The 18349-nt window shown below is 39.2% G+C and overlaps 2 protein-coding genes across 6 annotated transcripts in view; one reads left to right on the forward strand and one right to left on the reverse strand.

The window, feature by feature from the left end:
• SANBR (SANT and BTB domain regulator of CSR) overlaps positions 1–2902 on the reverse strand; it is a 60065-nt gene extending 57163 nt beyond the window's left edge. Inside the window, exon 1 of one of the 2 annotated variants that reach the window (XM_089528832.1) lies at positions 2886–2902. The gene's annotated coding sequence lies outside the window, so the exon portion shown is untranslated. Of the gene's footprint in view, positions 1–1042; positions 1269–2885 lie in introns of those variants that run through there. The other variant, XM_089528828.1, reaches the window with a different exon arrangement.
• Positions 130–16853, forward strand: LOC149310407 (uncharacterized). 4 transcript variants are annotated; one of them, XM_089528839.1, is made up of 8 exons: positions 4300–4752; positions 5073–5200; positions 5295–5536; positions 9004–9129; positions 11232–11390; positions 11556–11671; positions 13608–13707; positions 16713–16853. In XM_089528839.1, exons 2-7 carry the CDS (start codon positions 5137–5139, stop codon positions 13684–13686), a joined length of 786 nt encoding a protein of 261 aa, XP_089384965.1. In that variant the 5' UTR covers positions 4300–4752; positions 5073–5136; the 3' UTR covers positions 13687–13707; positions 16713–16853. The 4 variants fall into 4 exon arrangements, with proteins under 4 accessions (XP_089384966.1, XP_089384968.1, XP_089384965.1 ...); XM_089528840.1 differs by lacking the exons at positions 4300–4752; positions 5073–5200 and adding an exon at positions 130–232; XM_089528842.1 differs by lacking the exons at positions 4300–4752; positions 5073–5200 and adding an exon at positions 826–1871.
• Positions 16854–18349: the final 1496 nt, after the last annotated feature.

Here is an 18349-nt window from a genome sequence, read left to right on the forward strand (position 1 = left end):
GCCAATCCGCGCGTCGCAGAGCGCTGAACCCCTCCCCCGGTGGCTCCAAACCAGCCAATGGCAGGGCGGGAGGGCTGAGAGGGGCGCGCCCTCCGTTTCGCTTTGTCGCAGTGCAGCGGCCAACCGCCCCTCCCTTCCGCGTCTGGTCGCCTAGCAACCAGCAATTTCGGGCCTAGCGCTGCCCCTCGCCTCACAAAAGCCTAGGAAAAGTTTCCCCCTCAGAAAAAAAAGGGTGGTAGATAGATAGATAGATAGATAGATAGATAGATAGATAGATAGATAGATAGATAGATAGATAGATAGATAGAGAATATATAATAAGAAGCTATATATATATATATATATATAATATAATATAAAAGAAGAAGCAATATACAGTATATATAATAAGATATAGACAATATAATAATAATAATAGATATATATGTATAAAAGAAGCAATATATATAATAGGATATATAGTATATAAATAATAAGCAATATATATATATATAAGATAGAGACTATATAATAATAGTAATAGATATTAAATATATACACATATATAATAAGCAATATATATGTGTGTATGTATATTTAATAGCTATTATTATTATATAGTCTATCATATATATTGCTTATTATATATATAGATATATTATGTATTATATATCTTATATTGCTTATTATATATATATTCTATATCCTATTTTATATATATATATTGCTTCTTATTACATATATATATATATATATATATATTTAATATCTATTATTATTATATAGTCTATATTTTATATATACTGTATGTTTACTGTATATTGCTTCTTCTATATCTTATTAGCGGGGGGGTTATGGGGTGAGGTCTGAGCCGCAAACACATTACCTTATATAGAATCCTATTATTATTATTATATCCCGCCTCTCAATATAGGGGCTCAAGGCGATGAAGAAGTATAAAACGATACAATTTAAAAACAATACAGATATTAAAATACATAAATGTAAAAAACAATTAAACAATTTTAAGGCATATATAAATATAATATAGTACAATATAAACCATCAAATTTGTATAGCCCAGCATTAAAAGCCCGTTCCTTCTCAGCTTAATAGGCCTGACTGCACAGGAACGTCTTCACCGTAATCCTAGAGTTGGAAAAGCCCCCGGAAGTGCCATCCAGTCTAACCTCCTTCTGCCATGAAGGAGGTTTTAACTTGCAAGAAATGCCCCTCCGTCCGTGCCATCTGGGAACAGAGACAGCAAAATGTGGGCCTATGGCTGACACCTTCAATTTGTTTTTCCCTCCTGTGTGGTTTTTGAACACCTTCCCTGATGAGGAAGCCAGCAACATGTATATTGGGCATTTTGGTTGGCCCGATAAGAATCATAGAATCATAGAGTTGGAATTGATGTCAAGGGCCATCCAGTCCAGCCCCCTGCCATGCAGGAACTCTCAATCAAAGCATCCCCGACAGATGACATCCAGCCTCTGTTTAAAGACTTCCAAAGGAGACTCCGACACACTCAGAGGAAGTTTGTTTCACTGCCAAACAGCCCTTACTGTCAGGAAGTTCCTCCTAATGTTGGGGTGGAATCTCTTTTCTTGTAGCTTGCATCCATTGTTCTAGGTCCTGTTCTCTGGAGCAGCAGAAAACAAGCTAGCTTCCAACTCAATATGACATCCCTTCAAATACTTAAACAGGGGTGTCCAATCACCCCTTAACTGTCTCTTCTTCAGGCTAAACATACCCAGCTCCCTAAGTCTTTCCTCATAAGGCATAGTTTCCAGACCCTTCACCATTTTGGTCACCTTCCTCTGGGCATGTTCCAGCTTCTCAAAGTCTTTTTTTAATTGTGGTTCCCAGAACTGGATACAGTATTATTCCAGGTGAGGCCTGACCAAAGCAAAATATGTACTCGGTCATGGCATCCGGGCATGACCCCCCTCTACCTGTCCTTGCAGTGTGACGTCACTGAAAGCATCCTTCTTTGACTTTCTGTAACCAGAATTTGCAAATTGTTTGGGGGAAAGTGGTGTAGTGGTTTGAGCCTCAGAGTATGACTCTAGAGACCAGGGTTCAAATCCAATTCTCAGCTTAGCTATGGGAACCCACTGAGTGAACTTGGCCAAGTCACAATCCTGCCATCTCAGAGGAAGGTAATGCCCATAAATACCATCAGATTCCTATAATATATTGGACTTTTCTAGGCTTTTAGATGTACCAACAAACACCCTTTCTACTACCTTGGTGGAGATCTCTGTTTTGACACCTAAAAAAAAAGGTTACTCTCTTCCACTCTAAGGTAATTCAACTTAAAATTCAGATTGCAAGATGTTTGGGAGAAAGTAGCTTCTCCTCTGAGGAAACTTGCCAAGAAAACCCATGGCCTTGGGGTCACCAGAAGTCAGAAATGACTTGAAGGCACACAACAAGTGGAAAAAGTAATTATAGGACCACAGCACTAATCTCCCATGCAAGCAAAATTATGCTCAGAGTTATGCAATGTACATTCCAACCATACATGGAGAGAGGAATCCCAGAGGTCCAAGCAGGTTTCAGGAAATGAAGAGACACTAGGGACCTCATTGCAAACAAATGATGGCTAATGGAGAGCACCAGAGAATTTCAGAAGAAAATCAGCATGTGCTTTATAGACTATATCACTGATTCCCAAATTTTGGTCCTCCCAATGTTTTGGACTTCAGCTCCCAGAATTCTTGACTGTTGGCCAAGCTGGCTGAGGCTTCTGGAGTTGTAGTCCAAAACATCTGGAGGACCAAGGTTTGGGAATTGCTGGGCTATATCAAGGCCTTTGACTGCATAGATCATGACAGGCTATGGAACGCCGTTAAAACATGGGAGTGCCAACACATCTGATAGTCCTGATGAGGAATCTGTACCTAGGACAAAAGGCTACTGTTAGAACAGAAAATGAAGAAACAATGGTTCCAATCTTCAAAGGGTTCAGACAAGGCTGCAGCATCCTTTCACCTCATCTCTTCAATTTATATGCAGAACATATTATACAGAAAGCAGGCTTGAACACAGAAGGAGGAGTGAAAACAGGAGAAAGTCATATCAACAATCTAAGATATGCAGACAACACCATACTACTTGCAGAAAACCTGAAAGACCTAGACTCCTAGAGCAACTACTAAGGAAAACCAAGGAAGAAAGTGCAAAGGCAGGCTTACTGTTGAACATAAAACAAAAATAATGACCACGTAGAACCTACACAAACTCAACCTAGACAACAAGGAAATAGAAATAATAAGAGAGTCCACATACCTGGGATCAAACACTGATCAGAATGGGGACTGCAGCCAAGAAATCAGAAGAAGACTAAAAATGAGGACAGCAGCTATGAAAGAACAAGAAAAGATCCCAAAATGTAAAGATAGACAACGAACTCAGCATGAAAGTTAGAACCGTACAAGCCACTGTGATCACTCAGATACCCCTTCCACTTCTCTCCAGCCAACCAGCAGGATAACTAGGGATTGAAAAACTTATTCTGAGAGGACTACAGCTTCCAGAACCCTGCAGTGAGCAGGATCACTACCCAACCTCCCCTGCTACTGCTTGTATGATCATACTCACCTTCCTTCTACCTCCTCACACACACTGCCCACCTTGCCCCTTGCAAGACACTAAATTATTTGTGCACTGGGCAGGTGTCAAGACATTCACCATACCTTGGACTGATTTTTGCAAAAAATAATGATTTCTTTTTGGTCAGGATAAGGGCTTGGAGACCCCAGGATACAGGCTGGAGTGGGAGGAATAATGATTGCTTACAGCTATATCCTGGGAAGCATCTCTGAAGAAATTAATAAGCCTGCTTGAGCATTAAGATCTTCAGGGGAAGACTTTTCCCTGTGAATCCTGCTGTTTCCCCAGGAAAGGGCCTTCTCAGTGGTTGTTCCCAGACCTTGCATTTACACTGCAGAATTAATGCAGTTTGACCACTGCCATGGTTCGATGCTATGGAATTCTGGGATTTGTAGTTCTGTGGGATATGTAATAATAATGATGATAATAATAATAATAATAATAATAATTTTATTTCTTACCCACCTTGCCTCATGGCTCGAAGTGGATTACAACATAGTTAAAACACGATAATTACATAAAATACACATATTAAGTAAGCTGCATCTCTATGCAATATTTATATTACAACACACAGGAAAATAATTAAATATAAAGTTCATGTTTAAAATTCATAATTAAAATATGTAGCCTTCTCTACGACAAACCACAATCCCAGGATTTAATGGGATGGAGCAACAAGCCACACATCCCAGGATAGCATAGGATGGAGCTAGGACAGTTAAAGTGGTGTCAAACTCCATTAATTCTGCAGTGTGGCAGCAGCCTTGGATGCCTCCCTCCTCAATCTTCCTCCATCAACAAATGAAAATGTTCCTATTGCAGCAGTGTCTTGCAATGCACTTTTAATGACTGTATTGTTTAATTGTTCTTTGTATTTTATATTTTAATAAACTTTTTAGGGGTTTTTAATTCTATTAATTGTTTAATTTATTTTAAAAATATTTTTAAATCTATTTTTACTCATGTTTTTGTATGTCTTCAGTCTGTTCTGGTGTTAATATCTTGTAAGCTGTCTTGAGTCCCAATATTGGGGTAATGGTGGGATACAAAATAATAATAATAATAATAATAATAATAATAATAATATACTGTGAATGTAAGCAAATTGCGGCTTTAATCAGTTCGGTTAACAAAATGTCTATCACAACAATGGTGAGCAGAGACATTGTCCTGGCAATGTGTGTTTATAGTATGTCTTTGTGGACTTTTGGTGGGGGAGGAATGAAGGAATTCAAGTTGGCCATAATTAAATACAAGAAATAGATGAGACCTTTTATTAGGACTGATGTACACTTCAGTGATCCAACAGATGGTATTGACCTCTGATTTTTGCTAATGCTTTTGAACATTAATCCATTCTACTCATCCCTTGTGAAATTCCTATCAGTGAGGGTGCATAACCCAGCATCAAAACGCCAGATTTTGACTTTATAGCAGAATTTTCAGTTGTAGCACTTTACTTTTTGCCACAGAAACAAATGAAAAAGCATAGTGCTTTCAACACAGCTGGCATGGGGGACAGGCCTATTGACAATAATGCCTGTTCCTCACATTTGCGTCTGCTTCTTGGGCATACTAATGTATGATGTTGGGAATTCTGGTAATGTATTTGTTGATATTATTGATATTAATCTATACATTTATTACCTCATTTTCAGACTTTAAGAAGTCCCCTTTGGCTCTTATATTGACAGGTACTTCAGAACTTTTGACTACAGCAATAATGACCCATGCAAAGTCTCAAACTCTAAAAAAGAATTTATATGCCATTAATGTTCCTGACCCATTGAAATATCGTAGTCCTGACACATTCCGCATGCATATCACTGTTAATCCAAGGATTCTACCTTGTGTAGTTGGTGTAGCAACAGGAATTCAAGAAACAAGATCATCTACAAAAATTGCAAGTTATCCCGTCATAGAAAGAAAGGCACATGTGAGTAATTGTTTTCTGGTTTGAGTTTTCCATTTCTTACTTAGCATTTCATTAAAAAAATTAACATTCTTATGTGTAAACAGAAAGATCAGATCGGTGAACGTCAGTGGATTCAGAAGCTGAAGTAAATACCTGAGATAAAGTCAACACAAAGTGAAATGTTGAAAATGACAACTATTGTTTGGTTTAGGATGAGCACAAACAGTTATGTGTGTCAGAATTTTCTAAGTTCTTTGGCATCAGTTTCATTTGCATCATCCTTTTCATCCTTTGTTACATTCCCTTAATTTTACCCTCAATTTATTCATCATAGGTCATATCAAAATCCATACTTTTGGCTCCAAAACCTGCCCTCAACCTATACATGAGGTTGACTTATAGTAAAGTATCTACAGTAAGCTTTCTTACATATCAACCCACTTCGTCCCAGTACTGAATGATAATAAATGGTGAGGTATAAAGTGTATTTACACAGCTGTAGGAGTGGGACAGAATGTAATAGAATGCAGAAAGATGCAAATTATGATTGTTACCCTATATTTTACAAGGGCTGCATAAGATGGAAACAATTTCACATAAGACATGGGAATCAAATAGACCTTATAGATCCATTTGTTGTTGTTGTTGTTGTTGTGTGCCTTCAGGTGATTTCCAATTTATAGCGACCCAAAGACAAACTCATCATGGGGTTTCTGGCGCTAAGAATGTGTGACTTCCCAAGATCACCTGGTGGGTTTCCTTGACTTAGTAGGGAATTGAACCCTGATCTCCAGAGTCATAGTCCAACACTCAAACCACTACACCAAGCTTGCTCCATTACAGATCCATATCAACCACATACACCAAAAGTGCTAGGAAAGGAGGTGCATGCATGTAGCTATACCTATACCAACCACATATAACGAAAAATGTAGCCTGCTCTTATCATCTGCAGGCTTGCCATCCATGGATTTTAATATCTGCAGATGGCCCCACCCCATTCACCCCAGTGGTGGTGCATGCACACAGTTGTGCCAGTGTGGTCATGCAGATGGCACAGTGTCATTGGGAACAACAGGACTTGAGGTCCCACGTTTTTTGTGGGGGGTCAAGAACAGAACCCCTGAAGATACGAAGGGTCGATTGTAGTTACATGCATGCACCTCCTTTCAAAGCACCAAGAACTTTTAGTTGCCTAGCACTTACCCAGGATTATTTCCTTTTGAGAAGGTCCCTGGAGATTTATGGGGCTTCTATGAAGTCAGCTTTACTTACACATACACACAAGCTGACTATAAGAAGCAGGATCACAGCATTTAATTCTCCAGTTCTCGATAATGTACATAGACTTAATGAGGTTTCTTATAGAGGGCAAAGGTAGTACAGTTTCTGTCTTCTTTTAGGATCCACTTCCAATACAGAATGATTCCTCTAGAAACAAAGGTACCTTGCTTATATTGTGCCCACCTGAGAACAGCACATTTCTCAGGGTGGTAATCTCTACCTCCCTTGTCCATTCCAGCTCCCATTCAAGACTTTTATTTACTGGTCACCAGCTGTCTCTTCTCAGGTCTTTGAGGGGCTTGTCTTTGTGCATCTGTAGTACAGATTGATGAGAGGCAGAGCAGTCAGTGCCCCACTGGACCTTAGTAAGGGCCACATACAAACAACAGGCTGCATGTGATATTTTAGAATACCAATTTACATAGTTGTAAAAGACATTGTATCTCTTTACAGCCAGGAACAGAAAGTTGTAAAGAGAAGGTTCTTCAGACCACTCCCAAAATGTCATTGGAAGTCAGTATTCTGAAATTCTAGTGGCAAGGTGCATTTCACAGGATTATTGTTGTGTTAACTGCCCTTGAGTTGACCGCAACTCATGGTGACCCTGTGGACGAGACATCTCCAATCTCCCCCATCCTCCACAGCTCTGCTTAGGCTCTGCAGATTCAAGACTGTGGCCTCTCTAGTTGAATCTATCCATCTGGCATGCCATCTTCCTTTCTACTACCCTCTACCTAGCCTAGCGTTATTGCCTTTTCTAATGATTCATGCATTCTCATGATGTAGCAAAATATGACAGCCTCAATTTGATCATCTTGGTTTCCAGGGAAATTTCAGGTTTGATCTGTTGGATGACCCACTTGTTTGTCTTTTTGGTTGTCCATGGTATCCTCAGCACTCTTCTCTGGCATCACAAATCAAATGATTTAATTTTCTTTCTAACTGCTTTCTTCCCCATCCAGCTCTTGCATCCACACATGGCAATGGGGAATAAAATGGCTTGGATTATTCTAATCTTAGTGCTCAGTTGTATATCTTTACACTTTAGACTTTTGTCTAGTTCTTTCATAGCTGCCCTTCCCATTCCCAGTCTTCTTCTGACTTCTTGACTGCACTAACCTTTCTGATCAATGCTTGAACTCTTTAACTATTAAGCACTTGTAAGACCCACTGCTTCCAGTTATGTACTGTTCTCTCTTTTTTCTCTACTTACTGTATTCAATGGAGCATCTCTGAGAAGGCAGGTATAGGATTGCTTTGGCTGATTTGTTCATAGAGTGGGTGTGACGGAATTAATACCTTCACAAAATCTGTAGGAGCATTTCTGTTTGAAGACTTTTTAGAAAGAAGCAGTGTTAATTTCAAGTACTTGATTAAACAGTAAGTCTTTGCAAAGAATTGCTTACACGTCAATCTTGTACATGTACAGTCAGAGGCAACTCTTTAAGTTCAATGACAATTATCCCCAGATAACTGTATACAGGATTGCAGCCTTGCCCCTGTTGATTTTTTTTTAATTTGGCCATGTCAGGAATCTTTGTTGGAATCCTGTTATCTAGGTTGAATGGGCTCATTGAAATTGAAGTAGCAGAGGTCAATATGTACATTACCATATTTGTTCAGATAAATGCCTGGCTGATTCCTCCCCACTCCCCTCTGGTCATGTTGTTAGGGTAGCTTTAATTAATATGCACTGCTAAACTGACATCAACAAGACCAAGCAGCCTGTATGTGAATGTCATGTTCTTTTTAAAATTTCATTCTCTGTGTGGCAATTTCAATTCAGACACCCCCCTGTACGACACAACAGATCTGTATGTGGAAAGCTTTTCTTTTTAGGCTCCCTTGTGTGATGCTAATATTTAACAGGCATGCTTGTGTGCTTGAGTAGCAACTACTACTAGTTATTAAAATACACTCTTTAAAGAGCTTTCCCAGCTAAATTAATTATTTTGAGCCATAATATGTCTGTAAGACACAGTTGGGGCCATCCTGGGCAATGGCATACACATTTCCCAGGATTTTAGAGAAAAACAAGGACAAGATGCAGAATCCACGTAAAACCCTGTTTGACATCACAAAGCAGTTCCAATTCACTCCTTTCACACCAACTAATTGGTTTTGTACTGCTTTTTGATAGACCAACTAACTCTTTGTGGTACTATTGTGTACTAGCATGTTCTTTCTTCACTTGTACTAAACAGGCCAACGAAGAGAACAATTTTCTGGGAACATACAAAACCCTACAAAAGGAAAATCTGCAACTGAAGCATTCTCTAAAAGAGAAGGATTCAATAATAACAAGATTAATGAGAATAATCGAAGAACAGGTATTGTGAATTTGGTTTTGCATCACTGAATTGAGAGAGCTGCAGAACAATCCTAACTGATGTTGCTGATGGGGGAAGGTAAAATAATGGAGCACTGCCACTTTAGTGCTCAGTAAGGGCAGAGGGTGGTGAGTGGCTGGCTGGCTGTGGCTTTAACAGGCTTTTGAGGTTGGCATCTTATGTTTTTACTATCCACTGAAATCAACTGTAGAGAAATTCACCCTTATTATAAAACCACCCTAATTATTAAAAATGTAAAATTACAGTTAATGTATTATTTAATTGATATACTGACTGACTAACTAGGGAATATGATACTGAACATGGAGCATGATACTGTGGTGTTGACTAAAGAATAGGATACTATGGCCCAAGTTAGAAGGGCCGAAAGGGGCCTGGCGCCACCAATACTAGGCTTCCGCATGATCCAGAACCCTAGTATGTAATGGCAGCGGCACATCGCAGCGCGTCTGTTACGTCACAAGTGCACCATTGGCACACTTGTGACGTAACCGAGACGGCAGTAAAAGAACCCAGAACAATGGGTTCTTTTTACTCCGGAGGGATGTCGTGCAATCTAGCGGCTGTGGCATCCCTCCGGAGTTAAAATAGGTGCCTGCAGACCGTCGTTATACTATTTCTCAGATCAGCTCTAATTATAAAAAAAAAATGGCAAGGAGGTTGAAACACAGTGGAAGAAAAAACGAATATTTGATGTGCCTAATTTGCACAAATTCATTAGCATAATATGCAAATTAAAGTTAGAATATTAATTTCCATAATATGCAAATTAGACGTCTGGATTTGAGGAAATGGAATATGACAACTCTGTCCCAACACCTCCTATAATTCACATTGTTCTGTTGTAAGCTGGGAGCAAGCACCATGTAGTGGTTTAAGTGGTGGATGACGACTTTGGAGACCAGGGTTCAAATCCCTGCCCAGCCACAGAAACCAACTAGGTGACCTAGGCAAGGCATACTCTCTGCATCTCAGAGGAAAGCAAAGGCAAACCCACTCTGAACAAATCTTGCCAAGAAACCCCCATGAGTCACCATAAGTTGGAAATGACTTGAAAGCACACAACAGCAAATTGTACACTGCCCTGGGTGAGTTTTTTATTCTGAATGGTGGGATATGAACACCAGTGTGTTAAGGGAATTTATCAGCCCAGTGCTAAACATAATGAGAAGGAGGTCCCAATGAACCAGTGTAATTTACATCTGTTTAAGTATGCATAAAGTTTGATTGCAAATGTTCTGTTAAATAATATTTTCTTGATAATATGAGACCTTGTTAGACTTTAGACTGTTGTAGTTACATTGAAATGTGCATGCCCTGGCCTACAGCCCCAAATGCACACTTCTTCACATCCAGAATATCTGTCACATAAGAGTACCCACTAAGTTCCAGGGAGCAAAGAATGTGCAAATAAATTGTAATTCAGCTGAAATTAATGAGGGATCCTTTATAAACCAAGGAATTCTGCATGTAAATTACAATTCCCATACCCACAAGATTCCTGAACCAGTTCATGTAAAGATACAGTGCAGTTTACTAAGTACCATCAGTGCAGACAGCCAGTGTGGTGTTGTGGCTTGAGTGTTGGACTAGGATTCTGAGAGACCCGGATTTGAATCACTGCTCAGACATGGAAGCCCACTGGGTGACTTAGGCAAGTCACACCTTCTCAGCCTGAACTTCCTGAATGCCAAACCTTCTCTGACTTTTGCCAAGAAAACCCCATGATACAGTCAACATAAGAGAGTCAACCTGAAGACTCAAAACAACCACAACAAATCATCAACATGTATAATGTTATACAGAATATTAGAAGACAGGCTTCACAATTTAAAAATTACTCAGGAAAAAAAGGAGAAGCAGAAGTGAAAGCAGAAGCTGGAGGAAAACATGGAATGAATGTGCTATTCTGGTTACACATAGATAGCTTTAGGGTACAGGAATTAGGGTGCTGGCCCAAATGCTTAATGGAAAAGGTGGATTTTGAGTAGAATTTTAAAGGATTTGTGTCTCAGTAAGCTAGCATTGGCGTAAACATTTAAAAAATAGGAACAGTTGTTTCGAATTTTTTTTTCAAACAGGTTACCAAGTATAATACAGCAATTGCGTTAGAAAAAGAACATCAGAAAGAGACTGCAAGACGACTGGAGGAATCAGAATCTTTAATCAAGGAACAGATCCAGCTGCTTGATGAAACAATAAGACATTATACAAAAATCATTCAAGAACAGCACACTCAGGTAATTATTGTCCTCTCCTGCTTTATTTGTTTTATTATTTTCCCATGTTAATATAGGTTTTAGTCCAGCTGAAGCCCTTAAGGCAGTTTACAATAAATCCATATCTAGAATATAAACAGTTTTCACACGTATTTCTTGGTATTTAGTAATTGCTTCCTTGTGCAGCATGCAGAGCTGGTGTCGGAAATAAAAAAGCAGAATGAGGCCGATATAAAGTGCAGGGAAGAAAAGATTGCCAAGCTGAAGCAATACATTTCTGAGACCTTCCAAGAAAAATCCCGGTATGATTTTCTGAATTTTCCAGTGTGTGTTTGTAGCTTGCAAATGGGATTCCTAGATGGCACCTGTGACTCCAGCCTTGAATATGTAATGACAAAGGAACATTTGGTTAAGGCTGCAGTCCCTGCTCAAAAACTTCTTAAGGTTGTAATCCTATACTGTACACACTTACCAAGAAGTGCTATTTAAACTGTTATTTACTGTGGAGCATACATGTAATATTGCACTATACATCCCATTAATGTCAGTAGCATCTAATCAGTTTATCTCTGTGCAGGACTGCAAACTAAATTTGCTTGTGGTCTGGCTTAGGCCTGCCAGCACTGTATGTTCTATTTACAGATTATATGAGTGTCATGGGCACTTTCACCAAAGGGCACTTTCACCAAAAAGCCGGTCACCATTCAACAAAAGATTGTAAAACATCAATTTCAAGTAAAGATAAACTGGTGAGGATAATAGACAAGTAACCTGCCCATGATCCCAAGCAAAGGGCAGAAGGCAATTACCTTTTTGAAACTGCTGTTTTTTTCCTCACTGTTAAGATCAGTACTCCCAAAGAGTCTCTGTCTTGTTCATCCCATAAACATACAGCATCCACCCATCTCATATTGCAAACACAAAAGGTTCGCATAATATAATTCTGCTGGGATTGCTCCTGCAAGTGCAAAGCACACTCAAACTACCTCTGGATCACTGCTAAACTTTCTCTTTTGAACACTTCCCTGACCACCACCACCTCGACCTCACATTCATTCATAATACAGAACAACCATCACTTTTCTGTCTCTCCACCCCCTTTCCAGTTTAGCCCGTGTCTTCTACCACATTTAATTCCTCTTCAGCCAACACGAGATTGCCATGCAGCTCTCCCACTAACTCCGGAATCCCTATCAGTCCATCTTCTGTTACTCCAAAGTTTATAATGGTGACAGGCCTGAGTGGCTACTACTTTGTCTTTTAGTAAGCAGCCTGGTTGCAAAGCAAAGTGCCTGGACTACAGTCACACAACATCTTCATTTCCTAATACTGCCTCTGGGTCAAGCTGGAGCTCAGAGGCATTTTGTGCAGATGAGGGAAAGAAAATGAAGGCAACTTGAATTTAGGGAGCAGTTGTTGAGCAGGATGAGTGAGTTGTTGGTTGTTGTGCCCCTTCAAGTCATTTCTGATTTATAGTGACCCTAAAGTGAACCTATCATGGGATTTTCTTGGCAGGGTTTGTTCAGAGGACCTTCCTCTGAGGCTGAGAGAGCGTGACTTGCCCAAGGTCACCCAGTGGGTTTCCATGGTCAAGTGGGGATTCAGACCCTGATCTATAGAATCATAATCCAATGCTCAGTCCTGCTGGCTGTCAGGATCAGTGGGACCAGATCTAAATTTAGTATTCCTAAACCAAGTAGCTGACTTTTATTTAGTTGATTAACCTAAATTCTGATGGAGATTATGTCAAAAACCTAGGTCAGCTTTGTAATGCATGAGAAAGGCCAACTATATGACAACCACTGTTTAAGTATGAGATGTAGCAGATAGAATTATCAGTGGCTGTTAGCTATAAAAGCTCAATAGAACTTGTAGGTTCAAGAGGCAGCATTCCCCCCAAGGACGCTCCCAGCAGATTGTGTTCAGTGTTGAAGTAAGCTATTCACACAGGTACAGGTTTCTTTCCATAGGAACCTCCCCCCTTCTTCCTGCTTTGGGAAAATTAGAAGATTTGGGATTACCTGTTTCCATGTAGTACACAAGCAGAGAAACTCGAGTACTAGGAGAACTCTAGCATTGAGTTAATAGAAATGATAGTTACTACTATACTAGGCAAGTAATTTAACTGTAGAAGGACTGCCAAATCATGATAAGCATTTCAATGTCACTTGTTAGTGCTAAACAGGTTATTTGTCTTCGTCAGTTCACCTGTGTCTTGGAATTTCTCTTCTCCTGCAGTGAACATCAACAAGAGATCAATGAACTGACGAGAGAAATAAATAAATTCACTGAGAAATCACACATTGTTAAAAGTTGAATAAGAATCATTTCAAAAAAGGTGAGAGGAGAATGTGTGTATGTGTGTGTGTGTTTGGAGGGGGGTTCAGTCTGTTATTATATTACCCCTCCCCCCAAAAATCGAAAATGCCTTCAGTAGTAAAACACTTTTTTGTGAGTAAATCCTACTGAACACAGTGAACCACATTTCCAATAAGACATCCATAAGAATGTACTGCTTTATAAGTGAAAAGAAGTACTAATAGGGTGGCTTCCATAGTGACCAGGGCTGCTACTAGGGAGCAGAACTTAGCAGTTAGTATCTTGGGCTGCATCTACTTTGCAGAATGAATGCAATTTGATGTCGCTTTAACTGCCAAGACTCAATGCTACAGAATCCTGGGATTTGTAGTTTTGTGAGATATTTAGCTTTCTCTGATGCTACAACAAGCCACACATCCCAGGTTTCCATAGGATGGAGCTATGACACTTAAAGTGGTGTCAAAGTGCATTAATTTTACAGTGCGAGAGCAGCGTCATTCATACTGCATACTTGTTGGAGTCAGAAAAGTAACTTTTAGAAGCTCTGCTAAGGAGTCTGGTGAAGATGGCTCAAATAGTGTAACATCTTCCACAGATGATCACTGCAGACACCTTGTACACTGTAAATGAAGGATTGCCATGAAAAAAATGCAAGATGATTTAAGAAAGCAGAGTATATTTGCTGGGCTAGGGAAAGCAGAAAGTTAAAGGACCACTGTCCTCCTCCAATATCTATTGAAGAATTTCTCTTTCATTGTTTGAATTTTATTATATTAAATATTTTAATTAATATTTTTTATTAATTTCAGTATTTGATTCTTGAAGAAATATTCTAAAAGTCAGATAATGAAACCTCTGCCTTCTCAGACTCTACTTATCACTACAGCCAGTAGAGCTTATGCAAGCATACAAAACACAGTTGAGGTCTAGGCATATCTACTCCAAAGTCGTTGAAAATTTAAATGCCCTGTTATTTAAAAGAACAATGTACAATATTTGAAGTTTATATGGTTTTAAATGCCACCTTATCAGAGATAGCAAGGTTTCCATGCACTGTGCTGAAAAAGCTGTACAGTCATCCCTCCATATTTGCGGCTTTGATATTTGCGGATTTGATTATTCACAAATTTCATTAATATGTTCCCTCTAGGACTGTCTAGGTCCTCCAGTGCAACTCTGCGGTCAACTTTAACTAAAAGTTGCACTGAAAGACCATTTGTAGCTACTCCAGTGCCATTCTATGGTCAGTGTATGTTGGATATTAACCACAGAGTTGCACTGGAGGACCTAGAGATTCCTAGAGAGGTGTCCTCTCAGGTAAAAACAGTGTTTTTGTTATTTGCGGTTTTTCCATATTCACGGGGGTCTTGTTCCCCTAACCCTAGCGAATATGGAGGGACAACTGTATTTTGTCAGATATGACTGGGGAAACTGCAGTTCTCTTCTCCAATCACAGACACATAATGATAGAGGAGAAAAAGGGGCAGAGTGTGAAAAGCGGATCACTGGTAATTTTGGCCCATGGACTGAAGTTTCCTGATTCCTATTTAATTTAAAATTCACCAGATTTTCAGTCAAGGTCATTATTTTTTGTCATGGAAGAGAGAGAATTGTATGGCCAGTTTTCGGACATTTTTCTAGGCCTATTAAGACTTCTCAGTAATTTTTAACATGATTAGTGTTTTTTAAATATTGTTGTTCCTGCTAATATATTTTAATGTAATATATTGTGTGCATTTTATGTACCTTGAGTGGTTGTAGCACAGTGTATAACGGTACATTAAAAATGCATCTTCTGTCGAAAGGTGCTAAAACTTTGCTTTAAAAATACCCAGAACCAGCTCCAGCTAACCCACCAAAGTGGCGTTAGGAACTGTTGGCTGATCCTCTGTAACCCTTTCCAGCTCTGTGGTCCTCTTCCCTTTTCTTTTACCAAGTATTCGGATATAATTCGCTGGTACAAGTCCTGTTGTCTGGCCATCACGACTGGCCAGAAGCCAGCCACGTATTTTGGGCTGTTGTTCTGGTAAGGAAAAGGAAAAAAGAAAGAAACCTGCAGTTAGGGGGGGAAGTCCTCACACACCTTAAAAGAGCTACCATAGTCTATGAAGAACTTTGCAACAACCAGTTGGGTTAGATTTTGTATCAACCTCTAAAGCTTTAAGACTTCAATGGGAACCAGTCTAAAGAATACCTCAGATATAAGGACTGAGGTTATGCTTGAATGTTCAAAATATTGACTGGTTAAATAAAGCCATAAAAATGCACAATATAATCAAATGCCAGGTGTTCCAAAAGACTGGAAATTTTTATAAACAGAAATGTTAAGCATACTTTCCAGTAGTGGAATCTCTGGCTAAGGTGAACTAAAAGCATGGAAGGGATACAGAAGGGTTTCTGCCTCCCAGTAACTTGTTATAAACTGGACATTATATATTTTATAAAGCCCCAAAGTTAGTTATTAACAGCAAACTGTGAGTAATGTGTCGAAATTAGGAAGAGACATCAAGCGTTACATAAAGCTACATGCCTGTGTTTCAGGCAGAGGACTCTTAAAAATACAGCCTGGAATATGTTTCTGGGCATCCAGCCAATTGAAATTCATAACAAACTGATCAGTCCTGCAGCTGAAACCTATAGTGAGTATGTGATGTACACAAGTGACTGTCAGGAAGCCAGAGCTGACAAGGTCTGCCCAAATAAAACAGGAACCAGGTCCAGTAACCTCATTGGCCAGGAAATATAAAAAATCTATCTGCCAGCTCTATAAAAGAGAGAAAGTACAACAGATCAAAGACCAGACTGCTTGAAAGTAGCTGGCTATATACAATCCCCACGATGGCTGAGATTATGTTACTGACAACGTTCTGACAGATATGAGTTTTACTCTTTGATAATACTAGTATCATGTATGGAAATACAATACTGTGCCAGAATGTATAAATGCTTGTTTCAGACATACAAGTTGCTCAGCAGATCCAATGCATATAACTGCCTGTCTGAGATGTGTATTTTCTTTAACAGATGTAATGCAAGAAATGAAGCTAAAGAAGCACTATAACATCTGTATAAGAGCATGGCTACACACTGAGAAAACTATGTTGTGTAATGTAATGATCAGATATAACTGATTGCTGGTTTAATTAAAAAAAGAAAAGAAAAAAAGAGAGATTACAAAGCTGCTTATTCACAGAATCTTTGAGTTGGAAAGGACCACAAGCGACATGTAGCCCAACCCCCTACTATGCAGGGATACACAACTTAAGCACTCCTGGGAGATACCTACCTAACCTCTGTTTAAAGATCTCCAAAGGAGGATAGTCCATCACTTTCTGAGGCAATCTATTCTAACTTTAGAAGGGAACCAATCTGGGGAAAGCTGTGAATGCCTAACATTTCTCATTTGAGAAGTGACGGGATGGGGACTTTTTAAAGAGGTTGTATGGAAATTGTTCTTATTTGCCAGAGGAGATCAGGAAATAAGTTATTTCCAAACCTAATTTTGAGCTGCTCAGGAGGAGGAAAGACAGATGAAAGAGATATTTTTCTCTATAAAGATGACCAGAGATATGTATTAAAAATGCATGCCTTCCATTCCTTTTACCAGCATTTTGTTTCTAGCACATCGCATGTTGTGTTGTAATGTCAGTCAGTCATAATTTATTACAGTCCATAGACCGAAAATTTTCACATTCAGTCAAAATACACATATCATCAGTTTGATGATACGTGTTGTAATGTGCCTTCTTCACCTTGCCTTTGATTTATGGCAGTCCTATCTAGGGTTTTCTTCAGAAGATTTATTATTCAGATGTTTGCCATTGCCTTCTTCTGAGTCTGAGAGTATGTGACTTGTCCAAGATCACCCATTGGATTTCCATGGCTCAGAGGGAATGTGAACCCTGGTCTCCCAGCTGCTATATTTAACAGCTAGCACAGAAATATGGAAAGACTGGTGGGTTTAAATGTGGAAGACTAAAACTGAGCTGATTTTTGGAAACCCGAGATTAAAATCCCTGGCTAGCTGCAAACATAATGGACAGCTGCATTACACATGCTCAGTGCAATCTTTGCCGCAGACAAGTAAAAGACAATGCAATGCCACGTCCATTATAACATCAAGTTGAATTTGTTGAGAATGATCCCAAAATTCAGGAAATCCTCATCAAACTATGAGAAATGTAATTATTATTGAGAGGATGTATTAGCTATGTTCATTTACATCAGAGTGGGATCATGAAGACCACAGGCTCCATGCAGCCTCCTGAAAGCTCTTTCAGCAGGTCTCTACACCTCCTCTAAATACTGTATAGGTTGAGCCTCCCTTAGCCAAAATGAATAGAATCAGAAATGTTTGGGATTTCAGATTTTTGCAGATTTTGGAATATTTGCATATACATAAGGAGATGGGACCCAAGTCTAAACATGAAATTCATTCATGTTTTGTATACAAATAATATACATAGCCTGCACGTACTTTTATACATAATATTTTAAATAATTATGTGCATGAAACAGTTTGTGTACACTAAACCATCAGAAAGCCAAGGTGTCACTATCTCTGCTATCCATGTGAACAATTTTTGATTTTGGAGTGTTTCTGATTTTGGAATTACTGATAAGGGATACTCATCCTGTAGCTAGATTTCAAGAGCAAACTA

The sequence above is a fragment of the Sceloporus occidentalis genome, unplaced genomic scaffold (assembly GCF_023333645.1).
Source record: "Sceloporus occidentalis isolate IW3139 unplaced genomic scaffold, rSceOcc1.0.p SCAF_6, whole genome shotgun sequence".
NCBI classification, from domain to species: Eukaryota; Metazoa; Chordata; class Lepidosauria; order Squamata; family Phrynosomatidae; genus Sceloporus; species Sceloporus occidentalis.